The sequence below is a fragment of the Manacus candei genome, unplaced genomic scaffold (genome assembly GCF_025592945.1).
Source record: "Manacus candei isolate 608988 ecotype Guabito, Panama unplaced genomic scaffold, ASM2559294v1 h1tg000540l, whole genome shotgun sequence".
In the NCBI taxonomy this organism is placed as follows: Eukaryota; Metazoa; Chordata; class Aves; order Passeriformes; family Pipridae; genus Manacus; species Manacus candei.
Window position 1 is genome coordinate 1 of NW_026138588.1, and position 15,121 is coordinate 15,121.

The 15,121-nt window shown below is 65.4% G+C and overlaps 1 protein-coding gene across 1 annotated transcript in view; it reads right to left on the bottom strand.

Annotated features, from left to right (window-relative positions):
• Nucleotides 1-921: 921 nt before the first annotated feature.
• The window catches only part of LOC127465946 (chromodomain-helicase-DNA-binding protein 3-like), a gene marked incomplete at its 3' end in the record, with an annotated part of 55,008 nt that continues 40,808 nt past the window's right edge, over nucleotides 922-15,121 (bottom strand). The window contains 10 exon segments of the mRNA XM_051776476.1: nucleotides 922-1,066; nucleotides 3,198-3,331; nucleotides 4,308-4,393; nucleotides 5,413-5,478; nucleotides 6,157-6,334; nucleotides 7,830-7,996; nucleotides 9,232-9,463; nucleotides 11,066-11,190; nucleotides 12,653-12,770; nucleotides 14,232-14,363. Coding sequence (XP_051632436.1) covers nucleotides 922-1,066; nucleotides 3,198-3,331; nucleotides 4,308-4,393; nucleotides 5,413-5,478; nucleotides 6,157-6,334; nucleotides 7,830-7,996; nucleotides 9,232-9,463; nucleotides 11,066-11,190; nucleotides 12,653-12,770; nucleotides 14,232-14,363 — 1,383 coding nt within the window.

Consider the following 15,121-nt stretch of genomic DNA (forward strand, 5'->3'; position numbering starts at 1 on the left):
AGGGACCCCAAAAACCAACACAGGGAACCACAGGGACCCCAAAAACCCTCTCAGGAACCCCAGAAACAACACAGGGAACCACAGGAACCACAGGGACCCCAAAACCCTCTTAGGGACCCCGAAAACAACACAGGGACCCCAAAACCCTCACAGGGACCCCAAAAACCCTCACAGGGACACACGGGGCACCCAAGTGTTCAGGGAGTCCCCAGATGTGTCCCCAGGTGTCCGAGGGGGTTCCCCAGGTGTGTCCCCAGGTGTGTCCCCCGTTATTCAGGGGGTCCCCAGGTGCTCAGGGGGTTCCCCAGGTGTGTCCCCAGGTATGTCCCCCGTTATTCAGGGGGTCCCCAGGTGTGGCCCCACGTGGCCCCCAGATGCTCAGGGTGTCCCCAGGTGTGTCCCCAGGTGTTCAGGGTGTCCCCAGGTGCTCAGGATGTCCCCAGGTGTGTCCCCAGTTATTCAGGGTGTCCCCAGGTGTTCAGAGTGTCCCCAGGTGTGTCCCCAGTTATTCAGGGGGTCCCCAGGTGTGTCCCCAGGTGTTCAGAGTATCCCCAGGTGTGTCCCCAGTTATTCAGGGGGTCCCCAGGTGCTCAGGTGTGTCCCCAGGTGTGTCCCCAGGTGCTCAGGGTGTCCCCAGATGCTCAGGGTGTCCCCACATGGCCCCCAGGTGCTCAGGGTGTCCCCAGGTGTGTCCCCAGTTATTCAGAGTGTCCCCAGTTATTCAAGGTGGCCCCAGGTGTTCAGGGTGTCCCCAGGTGTGTCCCCAGATGCTCAGAGTGTCCCCAGGTGTGTCCCCAGGTGCCCAGGTGTGTCCCCAGATGCTCAGGTGTGTCCCCAGTCATTCAGGGGGTTCCCAGATGCTCAGGTGCCCCCCCAGGTGCCCAGGTGCCCCCCCAGGTGTGCCCCCGGGGGGGTGGGTACCTTTTTCTTGACGAGGGACATGACTCCGATGCGGGTCAGGACCTGCTGCCGCGAGAGCCCCTCTCGGGGGACGCCGTCGGCGAAGGTCTCGGAGCCGTCGGCGCCCGGCTCGCACAGGTGGCGCATGAACAGGGACACGTAGGCCCTGGGGGGCACGGGGGGGGCACTGCCACGGCCACCCACCCCCCACGGCCCGCACGGCCCCACAGGGCCCAGCCCCGGGGGCCCTGGCCCCATAGATCCCGGCCCCGAGGTCCCTGTCCCCACAGGGCTCAGCCCCGGGGGCCCTGGCCCCATAGATCCTGGCCCCGAGGTCCCTGTCCCCACAGGGCTCAGCCCGGGGGTCCTGGCCCCATAGATCCCGGCCCCGAGGTCCCTGGCCCCACAGAGCTCAGCCCCAGGGGTCCTGGCCCCACAGATCCTGTCCCCAGGGTCCCTGGCCCCACAGATCTCAGCCCCAAGGCCCCCAAGGTCCTTGGCCCCACAGAGCTCAGCCCCGTGGGCCCTGGTCCCATAGATCCCAGCCCCGAGGTCCTTGGCCCCAGAGATCTCAGCCCCAGGGTCCGTGGTCATCCCCAGGGTCCTTGGCCCCATAGATCTCATCCCCAGGGTCCTTGTCCCCATAGATCCCGGCCCCGAGGTCCTTGGCCCCACAGATCTCAGCCCCATGGTCCCTGTCCCCACAGATCCTGTCCCCAAGGTCCTTGTCCCCGGAGTTCCTTGTCCCCATCTCCAGGGACCTTGTCCCCACTGTCCCCGATGTCCCTGATGTCCCCAGTGTCCCTGATGTCCCCAGTGTCCCTGCTGTCCCCGGTATCCCCAATGTCCCTGCTGTCCCCAATGTCCCTGATATCCCTGATGTCCCTGCTGTCCCCAATATCCCCAGTGTCCCTCCTGTCCCCGCTGTCCCCGCTGTCCCTGCTGTCCCCAGTGTCCCTGATATCCCTGATGTCCCTGATCTCCCCTGTGTCCCTGCTGTCCCCAGTGTCCCTGTTGTCCCCAGTGTCCCTGATGTCCCTGATATCCCTGATGTCCCTGCTGTCCCCAGTGTCCCTGATCTCCCCAGTGTCCCTGTTGTCCCCAGTGTCCCTGATATCCCCGCTGTCGCAAAGTCCCTGCTGTCCCCACTGTCCCCGGTGTCCCCGCCGTCCCCGGTGTCCCCGCCGTCCCCGCGCCATCAGCCCTTCCCCTCGTCACCGCGCCCGTCCCGGCTGTGCCGGTCCCAGCGGGGGGGTCCTGCCACCGCTCTGGCGTCCCCCGGGCCAGCCCCGGCCCCCCGGGGGGACAGTGGGGACACCCCGGGGGTGACTCTGTGTCGGGTTGAGGGGGACACGGGCTCGTCCGGCCCCCAGGAACCCCGACGGGAACCCCGACGGGAACCCCGACGGCGCTCGGCTGAGTAAGGGCTCATCATGTGGCACGGGGGGGACACGGGGGGACAGCGGGACACCAGTGGTCCCCAGTGCCACCTGTCCTTGATGCCACTGCTGGTCCCTGATGCCACCGCCCATTCCTGATGTCACCACCCATCTCCAGTGCCACCACCTGTCCCTGATGTCACCACCGGTCCCTGATGTCACCACCCATTCCTGATGTCACCACCCATCTCCAGTGCCACCACCTGTCCTTGATGCCACCCCCAATCCCTGATGCCACCCCCAATCCCTGATGCCACCACCCACCCCCAGTGCTGCCCCCAATCCCCGATGCCACCCCCAATCCCTGATGCCACCCCCAATCCCAAATGCCAGCCCCCACCTCCAATGCCACCCCCATCCCCGATGCCATCTCCTATCCCCAATGCCACCCCCAATCCCTGATGCCACCACCCACCCCCAATGCTGCCCCCAATTCCTGATGCCACCCCCAATCCCCGATGCCACCCCCAATCCCCGATGCCACCCCCAATCCCTGATGCCATCCCCAATCCCAAATGCCAGCCCCCACCCCTAATGCCACCTCCATCCTTGATGCCATCTCCTATCCCCAATGCCACCCCCAATCCTTGATGCCACCACCCACCCCCAATGCCACCCCCAATCCCCAATGCCACCTCCATCCCCGATGCCATCTCCTATCCCCAATGCCACCCCCAATCCCAAATGCCACCACCCACCCCCAATGCCACCTCCATCCCTGATGCCACCCCCAATGCCTTGTGCCCCTCCGGTGTCCCCGATGCCCCCCCTGCCCCAGTGCCCCCCCCTGGTGCCACCCCCAATCCCCAGTGCCCCCCAGTGTCCCCCCCGCCCCGGTGCCCCCCCGGTGCCACCCACTTGAACTCCTTCTCGGTTTTGCCGCGCAGGTCCCGCACGAGCCACTGGGAGGTGAAGGCGTCCTGGGGGGGCATCCCCCAGCGCATGACGGCGTTCAGGAAGGCCTTCCTCTGCCTCGTGTTGAACCCCAAAACCTGGGGGGCACAGGGGGGCCAGGGGGGGCACAGGGGGTCAGGGGGGGCACAGGTATCTGGGCACACCCACACCCCGTCCCCCAGCGCATGACGGCGTTCAGGAAGGCCTTCCTCTGCCTCGTGTTGAACCCCAAAACCTGGGGGGGGCACGGGGGGGTCAGGGGGGTCAGGGGGGCACAGGTATCTGGGCAGACCCCCACCCTGTCCCCCAGCTCATCAGGAACACCTTGTGCTGCCAGGTATTGAACTCCAGCACCTGGGGGGCACAGGGGGGCATGGGGGGGCTCAGGGGGCACGGGGGGGTCAGGGGAGCACAGGGGGGCACAGATATCTGGGCACACCCACACCCCGTCCCCCAGCACATGACGGCGTTCAGGAAGGCCTTCCTCTGCCTTGTGTTGAACCCCAAAACCTGGGGGGGCACGGGGGGGTCAGGGGGGGCACAGGGGGGGTCAGGGGGGCACAGGTATCTGGGCACAGCCACACCCTGTCCCCCAGAACATCACAGTGTTCAGGAACGCCTTGTGCTGCCGGGTGTTGAACCCCAGCACCTGGGGGGGCACAGGGGGGCACGGGGAGGGTCAGGGGGGCAGAGGGGGTGTCAGGGGGGCACGGGGGGGGTCAGGGGGGCACAGGTATCTGGGTACAGCCACACCCTGTCCCCCAGCTCATCAGGAACACCTTGTGCTGCCAAGTGTTGAACCCCAGCACCTGGGGGAGCACAGGGGGGCACGGGGGGGTCAGGGGGGCAGAGGGGGTGTCAGGGGGGCACAGGGGGGGTCAGGGGGGCACAGGTATCTGGGCACACCCACACCCTGTCCCCCAGCGCATCAGGAACACCTTGTGCTGATGGGTGTTGAACCCCAGCACCTGAGGGGGCACAGGGGGGCACGGGGGGGGTCAGGGGGGCAGAGGGGGGGCTCAGGGGGGCACAGGGATCTGGGCACCCCCATCCTCCCACCCGGGGGTCCCTCACCTCGATGTTCCCGCCCACCCGGGCCAGCAGTGGGGGGAGGGGCTTGTCCTTCTCGTTCCGGAGCTGCCGCTTGGACTGACGGCGGCCTGGGGGGGGAGGGGGGGTCAGCACCCACCCCTGGCACCCCAACACCCCCCCCCGGGCACCCTGACCCCCCCTCCCACAACCCTGACCCCCCTCAAGGCACCCTGACCCCTCCAAGGGCACCCAAAATATCCCCCAGGTCACTCTGACCCCTCCAAGGGCACCCCAAAACCCCCACCCTGGGGTACCCTGACCTCCCCAGGGCACCCCAAATTCTCCCCTGAGGCAGCCTGACCTCCCCAGGGCACCCCAAACCCTCCCTGGGGCACCCTGACCTCCCCAGGGCACCCCAAATTCTCCCCAGGGCACCCAGAACCCCTCCAGGGCACCCAAACCCCCTCACTGGGGCCATCCAGACCCTCCCCAGGGCACCCTGAGCCCCCCAGGCACCCTGAGCTCCCCCCTGGGGAACCCCGACACCCTCCTGGGGCACCCTGACCCCCCCTTTTGGGGCATTCCTGACCCCCCCCCTGCTCAGAGCCCCCTAAATCATCACCCCACTGTGCCACCCAGACCCCCCCAGTTCCCCCAGTGTCACCCCAGAGCCCTCCCTTCAGGGGTGGGGGACACCCAGGGTGGCACGAGGGGACAGGGGGGGACACGAGGAGATGGGGGGGACACAAAGGGGACATGGGGGGATGTGAGGGGACACAGGGGGACAGAGGGGACATGAAAGGACAGAAGGGACATGAGGGGACAGAGGGGACACAAAGGGACATGGGGGGACATGGGGGGACATGGGGGGGACACAGAGGGGACACTGGGGGGACACAGAAGGGACATTGGGGGACACAGGGGAAGTGAGGGGACACGGGCAAGACAGAGGGGACATGGGGGGGGACACAGAGGGGACACAGAGACCTGTGGGGACACTGAGGGGACATGAGGGGATGCATGGGGGGCACAGGGGGGCACGGGGGACATGAGGGGACATGAGGGGACATGAGGGGACAGGGGGGGACACGGGGGGAACACAGGGGGGACACAGGGGGGACACAGAGGGCACACAAGGGCCACTCACCCTCCGGCCGCTCATCGAAGTCCTCGTCCTCCTCCTCGGAGCCCACCGAGTACTCGGACTGGTTGTCTGGGGGGCACCGTCAGCATTGGGCACACAGCACCCCCAGTGCCTCCCAGTATCCCCCCAGTGCTTCCCAGTAACTCCCAGTGCCCCCCAGTGCCCTCCCAGTGCCCACCTTGGTCCTCCTGGGCGGTGTCGTTGTAGTTGACCTGCTTTTGGACGTGCTTGTCCTTGCCCAGGCTCTGCACCAGCCCCTTCCAGTGCCCTCCCAGTCTGTCCCAATGTCTCCCAGTCCCTCCCAGTGCCCTCTCAGTGTGTCTCAATGTCTCCACGTCCATCCCAGTGCCCTCCCAGTGCCTTCCCAGTACCTTCCCAATGCCCACCTTGGTCCTCCTGGGCATTGTCATTGTAGTTGACCTGCTTGCAGACGTGCTTGCCCTTGCCCAGGTTCTGCACCAGTCCCTCCCAGTGCCTTCCCAATGTCTCCCAGTCCCTCCCAGTGCCTTCCCAGTAACTCCCAGTGCCCCCCAGTGCCCTCCCAGTGCCCACCTTGGTCCTCCTGGGCATTGTCATTGTAGTTGACCTGCTTTCGGACACGCTTGCCCTTGCCCAGGTTCTGCACCAGTCCCTCCCAGTGCCTTCCCAGTGTGTCCCAGTCCCTCCCAGTGTGTCCCAGTCCCTCCCAGTGTGTCCCAGTCCCTCCCAGTGTGTCCCAGTGCCCTCCCAGTGCCTCCCAGTGCCCACCTTGGTCCTCCTGGGCAGCATCGTTGTAGTTGACCTGCTTCCTGACGCGCTTGCCCTTGCCCAGGTTGCGGGCCAGGTCCTCCTGCTGCTGCTCGTAGTGGTGGCGCAGCAGCTTCTCCCAGTAGTCGGGGTCCACGTTCTCCTCCTGCTTGATGATCTCCCGCTCGATCTCCTCGATCTGCCCGGACACGGCCCCGTCAGCACCTGCCCAGGGCACCCCGGGGGTCCCCAAGGGCCTGGGGGGTCCCCACTGGCCCCGTCAGCACCTGCCCAGGGCACCCCGGGGGTCCCCAGGGGCCTGGGGGTTCCTTGTGGGCCTGGGGGGTCCCCAAAGGCCTGGGGGGTCCCCACCGGCCCCATCAGCGCCCGCCCGGGGCACCCCAGGGGTCCCCAAGGGCCTGGGGGGTCCCCAAGAGCGTGGGGGGTCCTCAAGGGCCTGGGGGGTCCCCAAAGGCCTGGGGGGTCCTCGTGGGCCTGGGGGATCCCCACTGGCTCCAGCAGCACCGACTGGGGGTCCCCAGAGCTGGTCCCCACTGTCATTGTCTGCATCGCCTCCATCATCCCCATTGCCTTCATCTCCATCACCTCCATCATCCCCATTGCCTTCATCATCACCATCATCCCCATCCTCATCACCTCCATCACCTCCATCATCCCCATAATCTCCATCACCTCCATCATCCCCATCACCTCCAACATCCCCATAATCCCCATCACCTCCATCATCCCCATCACCTCCAACATCCCCATAATCTCCATCACCTCCATCATCCCCATCACCTCCATCATCCCCATAATCTCCATCATCCCCATCACCTCCATCATCCCCATCACCTCCATCATCCCCATCACCTCCATCATCCCCATCACCTTTATCTCCATCATCTTCATCACTTCCATCACCCCCATCTCCACTGCCCTCACCATCCCCCCCGGCTCCATCACCCACATCACTCTTCCCACCATCTCCTTCACCCTCACTGGCCCCTCAACTCCATCCTCCTCCTCATCTCCCTCATCCCCACTGTCCCCTGTCCATCCCCACTGTCCCCTGTCCATCCCCACTGTCCCCTGTCCATCCCTGCTGTCCCCTGTCCATCCCCACTGTCCCCTGTCCATCCCCGCTGTCCCCTGTCCCTCCCCATGGTGTCCCCTGTCCATCCCTGTGGTGTCCCCTGTCCCTCCCGTGGTGTCCCCTGTCCCTCCCCATGGTGTCCCCTGTCCCTCCCCGTGGTGTCCCCTGTCCATCCCTGTGGTGTCCCCCATCCCTCCCCATGGTGTCCCCTGTCCCTCCCCGTGGTGTCCCCTGTCCATCCCTGTGGTGTCCCCTGTCCCTCCCCATGGTGTCCCCCATCCCTCCCGTGGTGTCCCCTGTCCCTCCCCGTGGTGTCCCCTGTCCATCCCTGTGGTGTCCCCTGTCCCTCCCGTGGTGTCCCCTGTCCCTCCCGTGGTGTCCCCTGTCCATCCCTGTGGTGTCCCCTGTCCCTCCCGTGGTGTCCCCCGTCCCTCCCGTGGTGTCCCCTGTCCATCCCTGTGGTGTCCCCTGTCCCTCCCGTGGTGTCCCCCGTCCCTCCCGTGGTGTCCCCTGTCCATCCCCATGGTGTCCCCTGTCCCTCCCTGTGGTGTCCCCTGTCCCCCCCGCGGTGTCCCCCCCGCGGTGTCCCCGCTGTCACCTTGTCCTCCTCCCTGACGACGTACTGGGCCACCTTGAAGGAGCTCAGGTACTCGTTCATGTTCTGCACGTCGGCGTCGTCCGTCGCGTCCTGGTTGCGGTCGAGCAGGCGGGCGATGGCCTCGTTGTCGTAGTGGATGACGCTGCTGTCCTCCTCCTTGTTCTCACCTGGAGTGGCATGGGAGTGACACGGGAGTGACACAGGAGTGACACGGGAGTGACACGCTGTCCTCCTCCTTGTTCTCCCCTGGGAATGACATGGGAGTGACATGGGAGTGACACGGGAGTGACACGGGAGTGACACGCTGTCCTCCTCCTTGTTCTCCCCTGGGAATGACATGGGAGTGACATGGGAGTGACACGGGAGTGACATGAACGTGACACCGCCTGACATGTGAACAACACGGCCCAACATGCTCCAACACGGCCCAACACGCTCCAACACGGCCCAATGTGGCCCAGTACAGTCCCACAGAGCCTGTCATGGCCCAACACAGCCCAGGACAATCCAACACAGGACAAGCCCAACACAGCCTGTCATGGCTCGACATGGTCCAACATGGCCCAACACAGCCCAGGACAACCCAACACGGCCCAACATAGCCCAGCACAGCCTGTCATGGCTCAACATGGCCCAACACAGCCTGTCATGGCCCCACATGGTCCAACACAGCCTGTCATGGCTCAACATGGCCCAACATGGCCCAGGACAACCCAACATGGCCCAACACAGCCTGTCATGGCTCAACATGGCCCAGGACAATCCAAAATGACCCAACACAGCCTGTCATGGCCCAACATGGCCCAACACAGCCCAGGACAATCCAACATGGTCCAACACAACCTGTCATGGCTCAACATGGCCCAACACAGCCTGTCATGGCCCAACACAGCCCAGGACAATCCAACATGGCCCAACACAGCCTGTCATGGCTCAACATGGCCCAGGACAATCCAAAATGACCCAACACAGCCTGTCACGGCCCAACACAGCACAGGATAACCCCACATGCCCCAACATGGCCCAACACAGCCTGTCATGGCTCAACATGGCCCAACATGGCTCAACACAGCCTGTCATGGCTCAACATGGCCCAACATGGCCCAACACAGCCTGTCATGGCTCAACATGGCCCAGGACAATCCAACACAGCCCAACACAGCCTGTCATGGCTCAACATGGCCCAACATGGCCCAACACAGCCTGTCATGGCTCAACATGGCCCAACATGGCCCAACACAACCTGTCATGGCTCAACATGGCCCAGCACACCCCAACACGGCCCGACACAACCCCGCCCAGCCCAGTCCGGTCCCGCAGGGCCCAGCACGGCCCCACACGCTCCCTCACAGCCTCCCACCCCCTCTCCCTCCTCCCCCAGTTCCCCCCCCCCGTTGCTGACCCTCGTTCTCGTCCTTGAAGAGCTCCTCGGTGCCGAACTTGAGGATGTCGTCGAGCTCCTGCTTGGACATGGAGCCGGCCTTGGAGCCCAGCCCCGGGCGCACCACCAGGTGCGTCAGCATCATCTTGCGCTTGGCCACCTGCGTGATCCGCTCCTCCACCGAGGCCCGCGTCACAAACCGGTAAATCATCACCTTGTTGGCCTGCCCGATGCGGTGGGCGCGGCTGAACGCCTGGGGGGGACAGGGGCAGGTCAGGGGGGAGAGGGACAACCCAGGTGACACGTGGGGACACCCTGGCTGATGTGGTGGGTACGGCTGAACGCCTGGGGGGAGACAGGGGCAGCTCAGGGACACCCCAAAGACAGGTCAGGGACACCCCAGGTGACACGTGGGGACACCCTGGCTGATGTGGTGGGTACGGCTGAACGCCTGGGGGGGACAGGGACAGGTGAGGGACACCCCAAAGACAGGTCAGGGACACCCCAGGTGACACGTGGGGACACCCTGGTCAATGTGGTGTGTGTGGTTGAACGCCTGGGGGGGACAGGGACAGGTCAGGGGGGAGAGGGACAACCCAGGTGACATGTGGGGACACCCCAGGTGACATGTGGGGACAGCCTGGCTGATGCAGTGTGAGTGGTTGAATGCCTGGGGGGGGACAGGGACAGGTCAGGGGGGAGAGGGACAGGCCAGGTGACATGTGGGGACACCCCAGGTGACATGTGGGGACACCCTGCCCGATGTGGTGGGTACGGCTGAACGCCTGGGGGGGACAGGGACAGGTGAGGGACACCCCAAAGACAGGTCAGGGACACCCCAGGTGACATGTGGGGACACCCCAGGTGACATGTGGGGACACCCTGCCCGATGCGGTGGGCGCGGTTGAACGCCTGGGGGGGACAGGGACAGGTCAGGGACATCCCAAAGACAGGTCAGGGACACCCCAGGTGACATGTGGGGACACCCCAGGTGACATGGGGACACCCTGCCTGATGCGGTGGGCGCGGTTGAACGCCTGGGGGGGACAGGGACAGGTCAGGGACATCCCAAAGACAGGTCAGGGACACCCCAGGTGACACGTGGGGACACCCTGGCCGAGGCAGTGGGAGTGGCTGAATGCCTGGGGGGGACAGGGACAGGCACAGGTGAGAGACACTCCAAGGACAGGTGAGGGACACCTCAAGGACAGGCCAGGGACACCCCAGGTGACATGTTGGGACACCCTGGTCAATGTGGTGGGCACGGCTGAACGCCGAGGAGGACATGGGGATGGGTCAGGGACACCCCAGGTGACATGTGGGGACAGCCTGGTTGATGTGGTGGGCCCAGATGGACAGGTGACACTGGACAGGTGACACGGGGTGACACTGGACAGGTGACAGTGGACAGGTGACAGTGGACAGGTGACAGAGGGCAGGTGGCAGGTGGGTGACACTGGACAGGTGACACTGGACAGGTGACACTGGGCAGGTGACAGTGGGCAGGTGACAGGTGGGTGACACTGGACAGGTGACAGTGGGCAGGTGACACTGGGCAGGTGACAGGTGGGTGACACCGGACAGGTGACACTGGACAGGTGACAGTGGGCAGGTGACAGGTGGGTGACAGTGGGCAGATGACACTGGACAGGTGACAGTGGGCAGGTGACAGGTGGGTGACACGGGGCAGGTGACAGTGGGCAGGTGACACTGCACAGGTGACAGGTGGGTGACACCGGACAGGTGACAGAGGGCAGGTGGCAGGTGGGTGACATGGGACAGGTGACAGAGGGCAGGTGGCAGGTGGGTGACAGTGGACAGGTGACAGAGGGCAGTGCCCCGGGCGGTGCCAGACCTGGATGTCGTTGTGGGGGTTCCAGTCGGAGTCGAAGATGACGACGGTGTCGGCCGTCGCCAGGTTGATGCCGAGGCCCCCGGCCCGCGTCGACAGCAGGAAACAGAACTGCTGCGCCCCCGGCGCTGCCCCCCCGGCGTCAGCGTGGGCAGGGACCCCAAAAACCCAACCCAGAACCCCCCAGAGCCCCCAGTGCTGCCCCCCCGGCGTCAGCGTGGGCAGGGACCCCAAAAACCCAACCCAGAACCCCCCAGAGCCCCCAGCGCTGCCCCCCCGGCGTCAGCGTGGGCAGGGACCCCAAAAACCCCAAATCCTGAACCCCCAAACCCCCTGGTGCTGTCCCCCCTGGCGTCAGCGTGGGCAGGGACCCCCAAAACCCCAAATCCTGAACCCCCAAACCCCCAGAGCCCCCAGTGCTGCCCCCCCGGCGTCAGCGTGGGCAGGGACCCCCAAAACCCCAAATCCCCAACCCAGAACCCCCCAGAGCCCCCAGCGCTGCCCCCCCGGCGTCAGCGTGGGCAGGGACCCCAGAAACCCCAAATCCTGAACCCCCAAACCCCCAGAGCCCCCCCTCATTGCTGGATCCCCCCCAGACCCTCAGATCGCCCCAGACCCCTGGATCCCTCCCTTATACCTGGATCCCCCCTTACACCCAGATCCCCCCCAGAACCCCAGATCCCCCCTCGCCCCTGGATCCCCCCAGACCCCTGCATCCCCCTGGATCCCCCCAGACCCCTGCATCCCCCTGGATCCCCTCAGACCCCTGCATCCCCCTGGATCCCCTCAGACCCCTGCATCCCCCAGATTCCCCCAGACCCTCCTGGATCCCCTCAGACCCCTGCACCCCCCTGGATCCCCCTGATACCCCCTGGATCCCCCCAGACCCCTGCATCCCCCTGGATCCCCTCAGACCCCTGCATCCCCCGGATTCCCCCAGACCCTCCTGGATCCCCCCTTACACCCAGATACCCCCCAGAACCCCAGATCCCCCCTTACCCCTGGATCCCCCTGATATCCCCTGGATCCCCCCCCGACTCCCAGATTCCCCCAGATCCCCTCAGACCCCTGCATCCCCCCTGACTCCCAGATTCCCCCAGACCCCCAGATTCCCCCAGATCCCCTCAGACCCCTGCATCCCCCTGCATCCCCCTGATACCCCCAGAATCCCCCCAGACCCCTGCATCCCCCAGATTCCCCCAGACCCCCCTGGATCCCCTCAGACCCCTGCATCCCCCTGGATCCCCTCAGACCCCTGCATCCCCCAGATTCCCCCAGACCCTCCTGGATCCCCTCAGACCCCTGCACCCCCCTGGATCCCCCTGATACCCCTGGATCCCCCCAGACCCCTGCATCCCCCTGGATCCCCCAGATCCCTTTGGATCTCCCCCAGACCCCTGCATCCCCCTGGATCCCCTCAGACCCCTGCACCCCCCGGATTCCCCCCGGACCCCCTGGATCCCCCCTGGACCCCTGCATCCCCCAGATTCCCCCAGACCCTCCTGGATCCCCCCGGACCCCCTGGATCCCCCTGGACCCCCTGGATCCCCCCGGACCCCCCCAGACCCCCCATCTCCCCCCGGGCCCTACCGTTGAAGCGGTCGATGGCCTCCTGGCGCAGGGCCCCGGTGATGCCGCCGTCGATGCGCTCGTACTTGTAGCCCTCGTAGTCCAGGAAATCCTCCAGCAGGTCCAGCATCTTCGTCATCTGCGGGCACTGGTCAGACTGGGAGCGCCCCAGGGGGCCGGGGCAGCCCCCACTGGGCACACTGGGAGGGCCCAGGGGGCAGGGGAACCTCGGACTGGGCACACTGGGAGGATCTGGGGGTGCTGGGACAGGCACTGGGCACACTGGGAGGGCCCAGGGGGTAGGGGAACCTCGAACTGGGCACACTGGGAGGGCCCAAGGGGCTGGGACACCTCGGACTGGGCAGACTGGGAGGATCTGGGGGTGCTGGGACAGGCACTGGGCACACTGGGAGCGCCCAGTGGTGCAGGGACACCTAGTACTGGGCAGACTGGGAGGATATGGGGCTGGGGGACCTTGTACTGGTCAGACTGGGAGCGCCCCAGGGGCTGGGACACCTCGGGCTGGGCACACTGGGAGCACCCAAGGGGTCGGGGTAGCCCCCACTGGGCACACTGGGAGTGCCCAGAGGGCAGGGGAACCTCGTACTGGTCAGACTGGGAGCACCCCAGGGGCTGGGACACCTCGGACTGGGCACACTGGGAGGGTCTGGGGGTGCTGGGACAGGCACTGGGCACACTGCAGGGTTTTAGGGGTGGATTTGGAGTCCCACCTGGGAGAAGATGAGCACCCGGTGGTTCTGGGTGGTTCTAGGGTGGGTTTTGGGGGGTTTTGGAGGTGGATTTGGGGTCCCACCTGGGAGAAGATGAGTACCCGGGGGTTCTGGGTGGTTCTGGGTAGTTCTGGGGTGGTTCTGAGTGGTTCTGGGGTGGATTTTGGGGTGGTTTGGGGTGGATTTGGGGTCCCACCTGGGAGAAGATGAGCACCCGGTGGTTCTGGGTGGTTCTGGGGTGGATTTTGGGGTGGTTTGGGGGTGGATTTGGGGTCCCACCTGGGAGAAGATGAGCACCCGGTGGTTCTGGGGTGGTTCTGGGGTGGATTTTGGGGGGTTTTGGGGTGGATTTGGGGTCCCACCTGGGAGAAGATGAGCACCCAGTGGTTCTGGGCGGTTCTGGGGTGGGTTTTGGGGGGTTTTGGAGATGGATTTGGGATCCCAGCTGGGAGAAGATGAGCACCCAGTGGTTCTGGGTGGTTCTGGGGTGGGTTTTGGGGTGGTTTGGGGTGGATTTGGGGTCCCACCTGGGAGAAGATGAGCACCCGGGTGTTCTGGGTGGTTCTGGGGTGGGTTTTGGGGTGGTTTGGGGTGGATTTGGGGTCCCACCTGGGAGAAGATGAGCACCCGGTGGTTCTGGGTGGTTCTGGGGTGGTTCTGGGGTGGATTTTGGGGGGTTTTGGGGTGGATTTGGGGTCCCACCTGGGAGAAGATGAGCACCCAGTGGTTCTGGGCGGTTCTGGGGTGGGTTTTGGGGGGTTTTGGAGATGGATTTGGGATCCCAGCTGGGAGAAGATGAGCACCCGGTGGTTCTGGGGTGCTTCTGGGGTGGATTTGGGGGGGTTTTGGAGGTGGATTTGGGGTCCCACCTGGGAGAAGATGAGCACCCGGTGGTTCTGCTCCTTGAGCTTCCGCAGCATCTTCTGCAGCAGCAGCAGCTTCCCCGAGGCCTTGATCAGGGCCCCCCCCTCGTAGGCGCCACTTGGCAGCTTCGGGGACTCCTGGGGGACACAGAGGGGACAGGGACGTCACCACAGGGACCCCAGGGGTCCCCCAGGGCCCTGTGTCCCCCCCACAGCCTCAACTCTTGTGTCCCTCCATCCCATGTCCTCTCCATGTCCCTCCATCCCTTCCTTGGCCTCACAGCCCTCCCATAGCCCCAAGTCCCACCACCCCACACCCTTCCATCCCTTCCCTGTCCCCACATCCCCTCTCTGTCCCCATGTCCCCTCCCTGTCCCCATGTCCCCTCATGTCCCCATGTCCCCTCATGTCCCACACCCCTCCATCCCCTCCATGGCCCCACCTCCCCTCCCTGATCCCCATGTCCCCACATTCCCTCCATGTCCCCTCCATGTCCCATCATGCCCCCACATCCCCTCTCTGTCCCCACATCCCCTCCCTGTCCCCATGTCCCATCATGTCCCATCATGTCCCCATGTCCCACATCCCTCCAACCCTTCCCTGTCTCCACATCCCCTCCCTGTCCCCATGTCCCATCATGTCCCACATCCCTCCATCCCCTCCCTGTCCCCACCTCCCCTCCCTGTCCCCACATCCCTCCATCCCCTCCCTGTCCCCACGTCCCTCCACATCCCCACATCCCCTCCCTGTCCCCATGTTCCCCATGTCCCCATGTCCCACATCCCTCCATCCCCTCCCTGTCCCCACATCCCACATCCCTCCATCCCCTCCCTGTCCCCACACCCCTCCATCCCCTCCCTGTCCCCACATCCCACACCCCTCCATCCCCTCCCTGT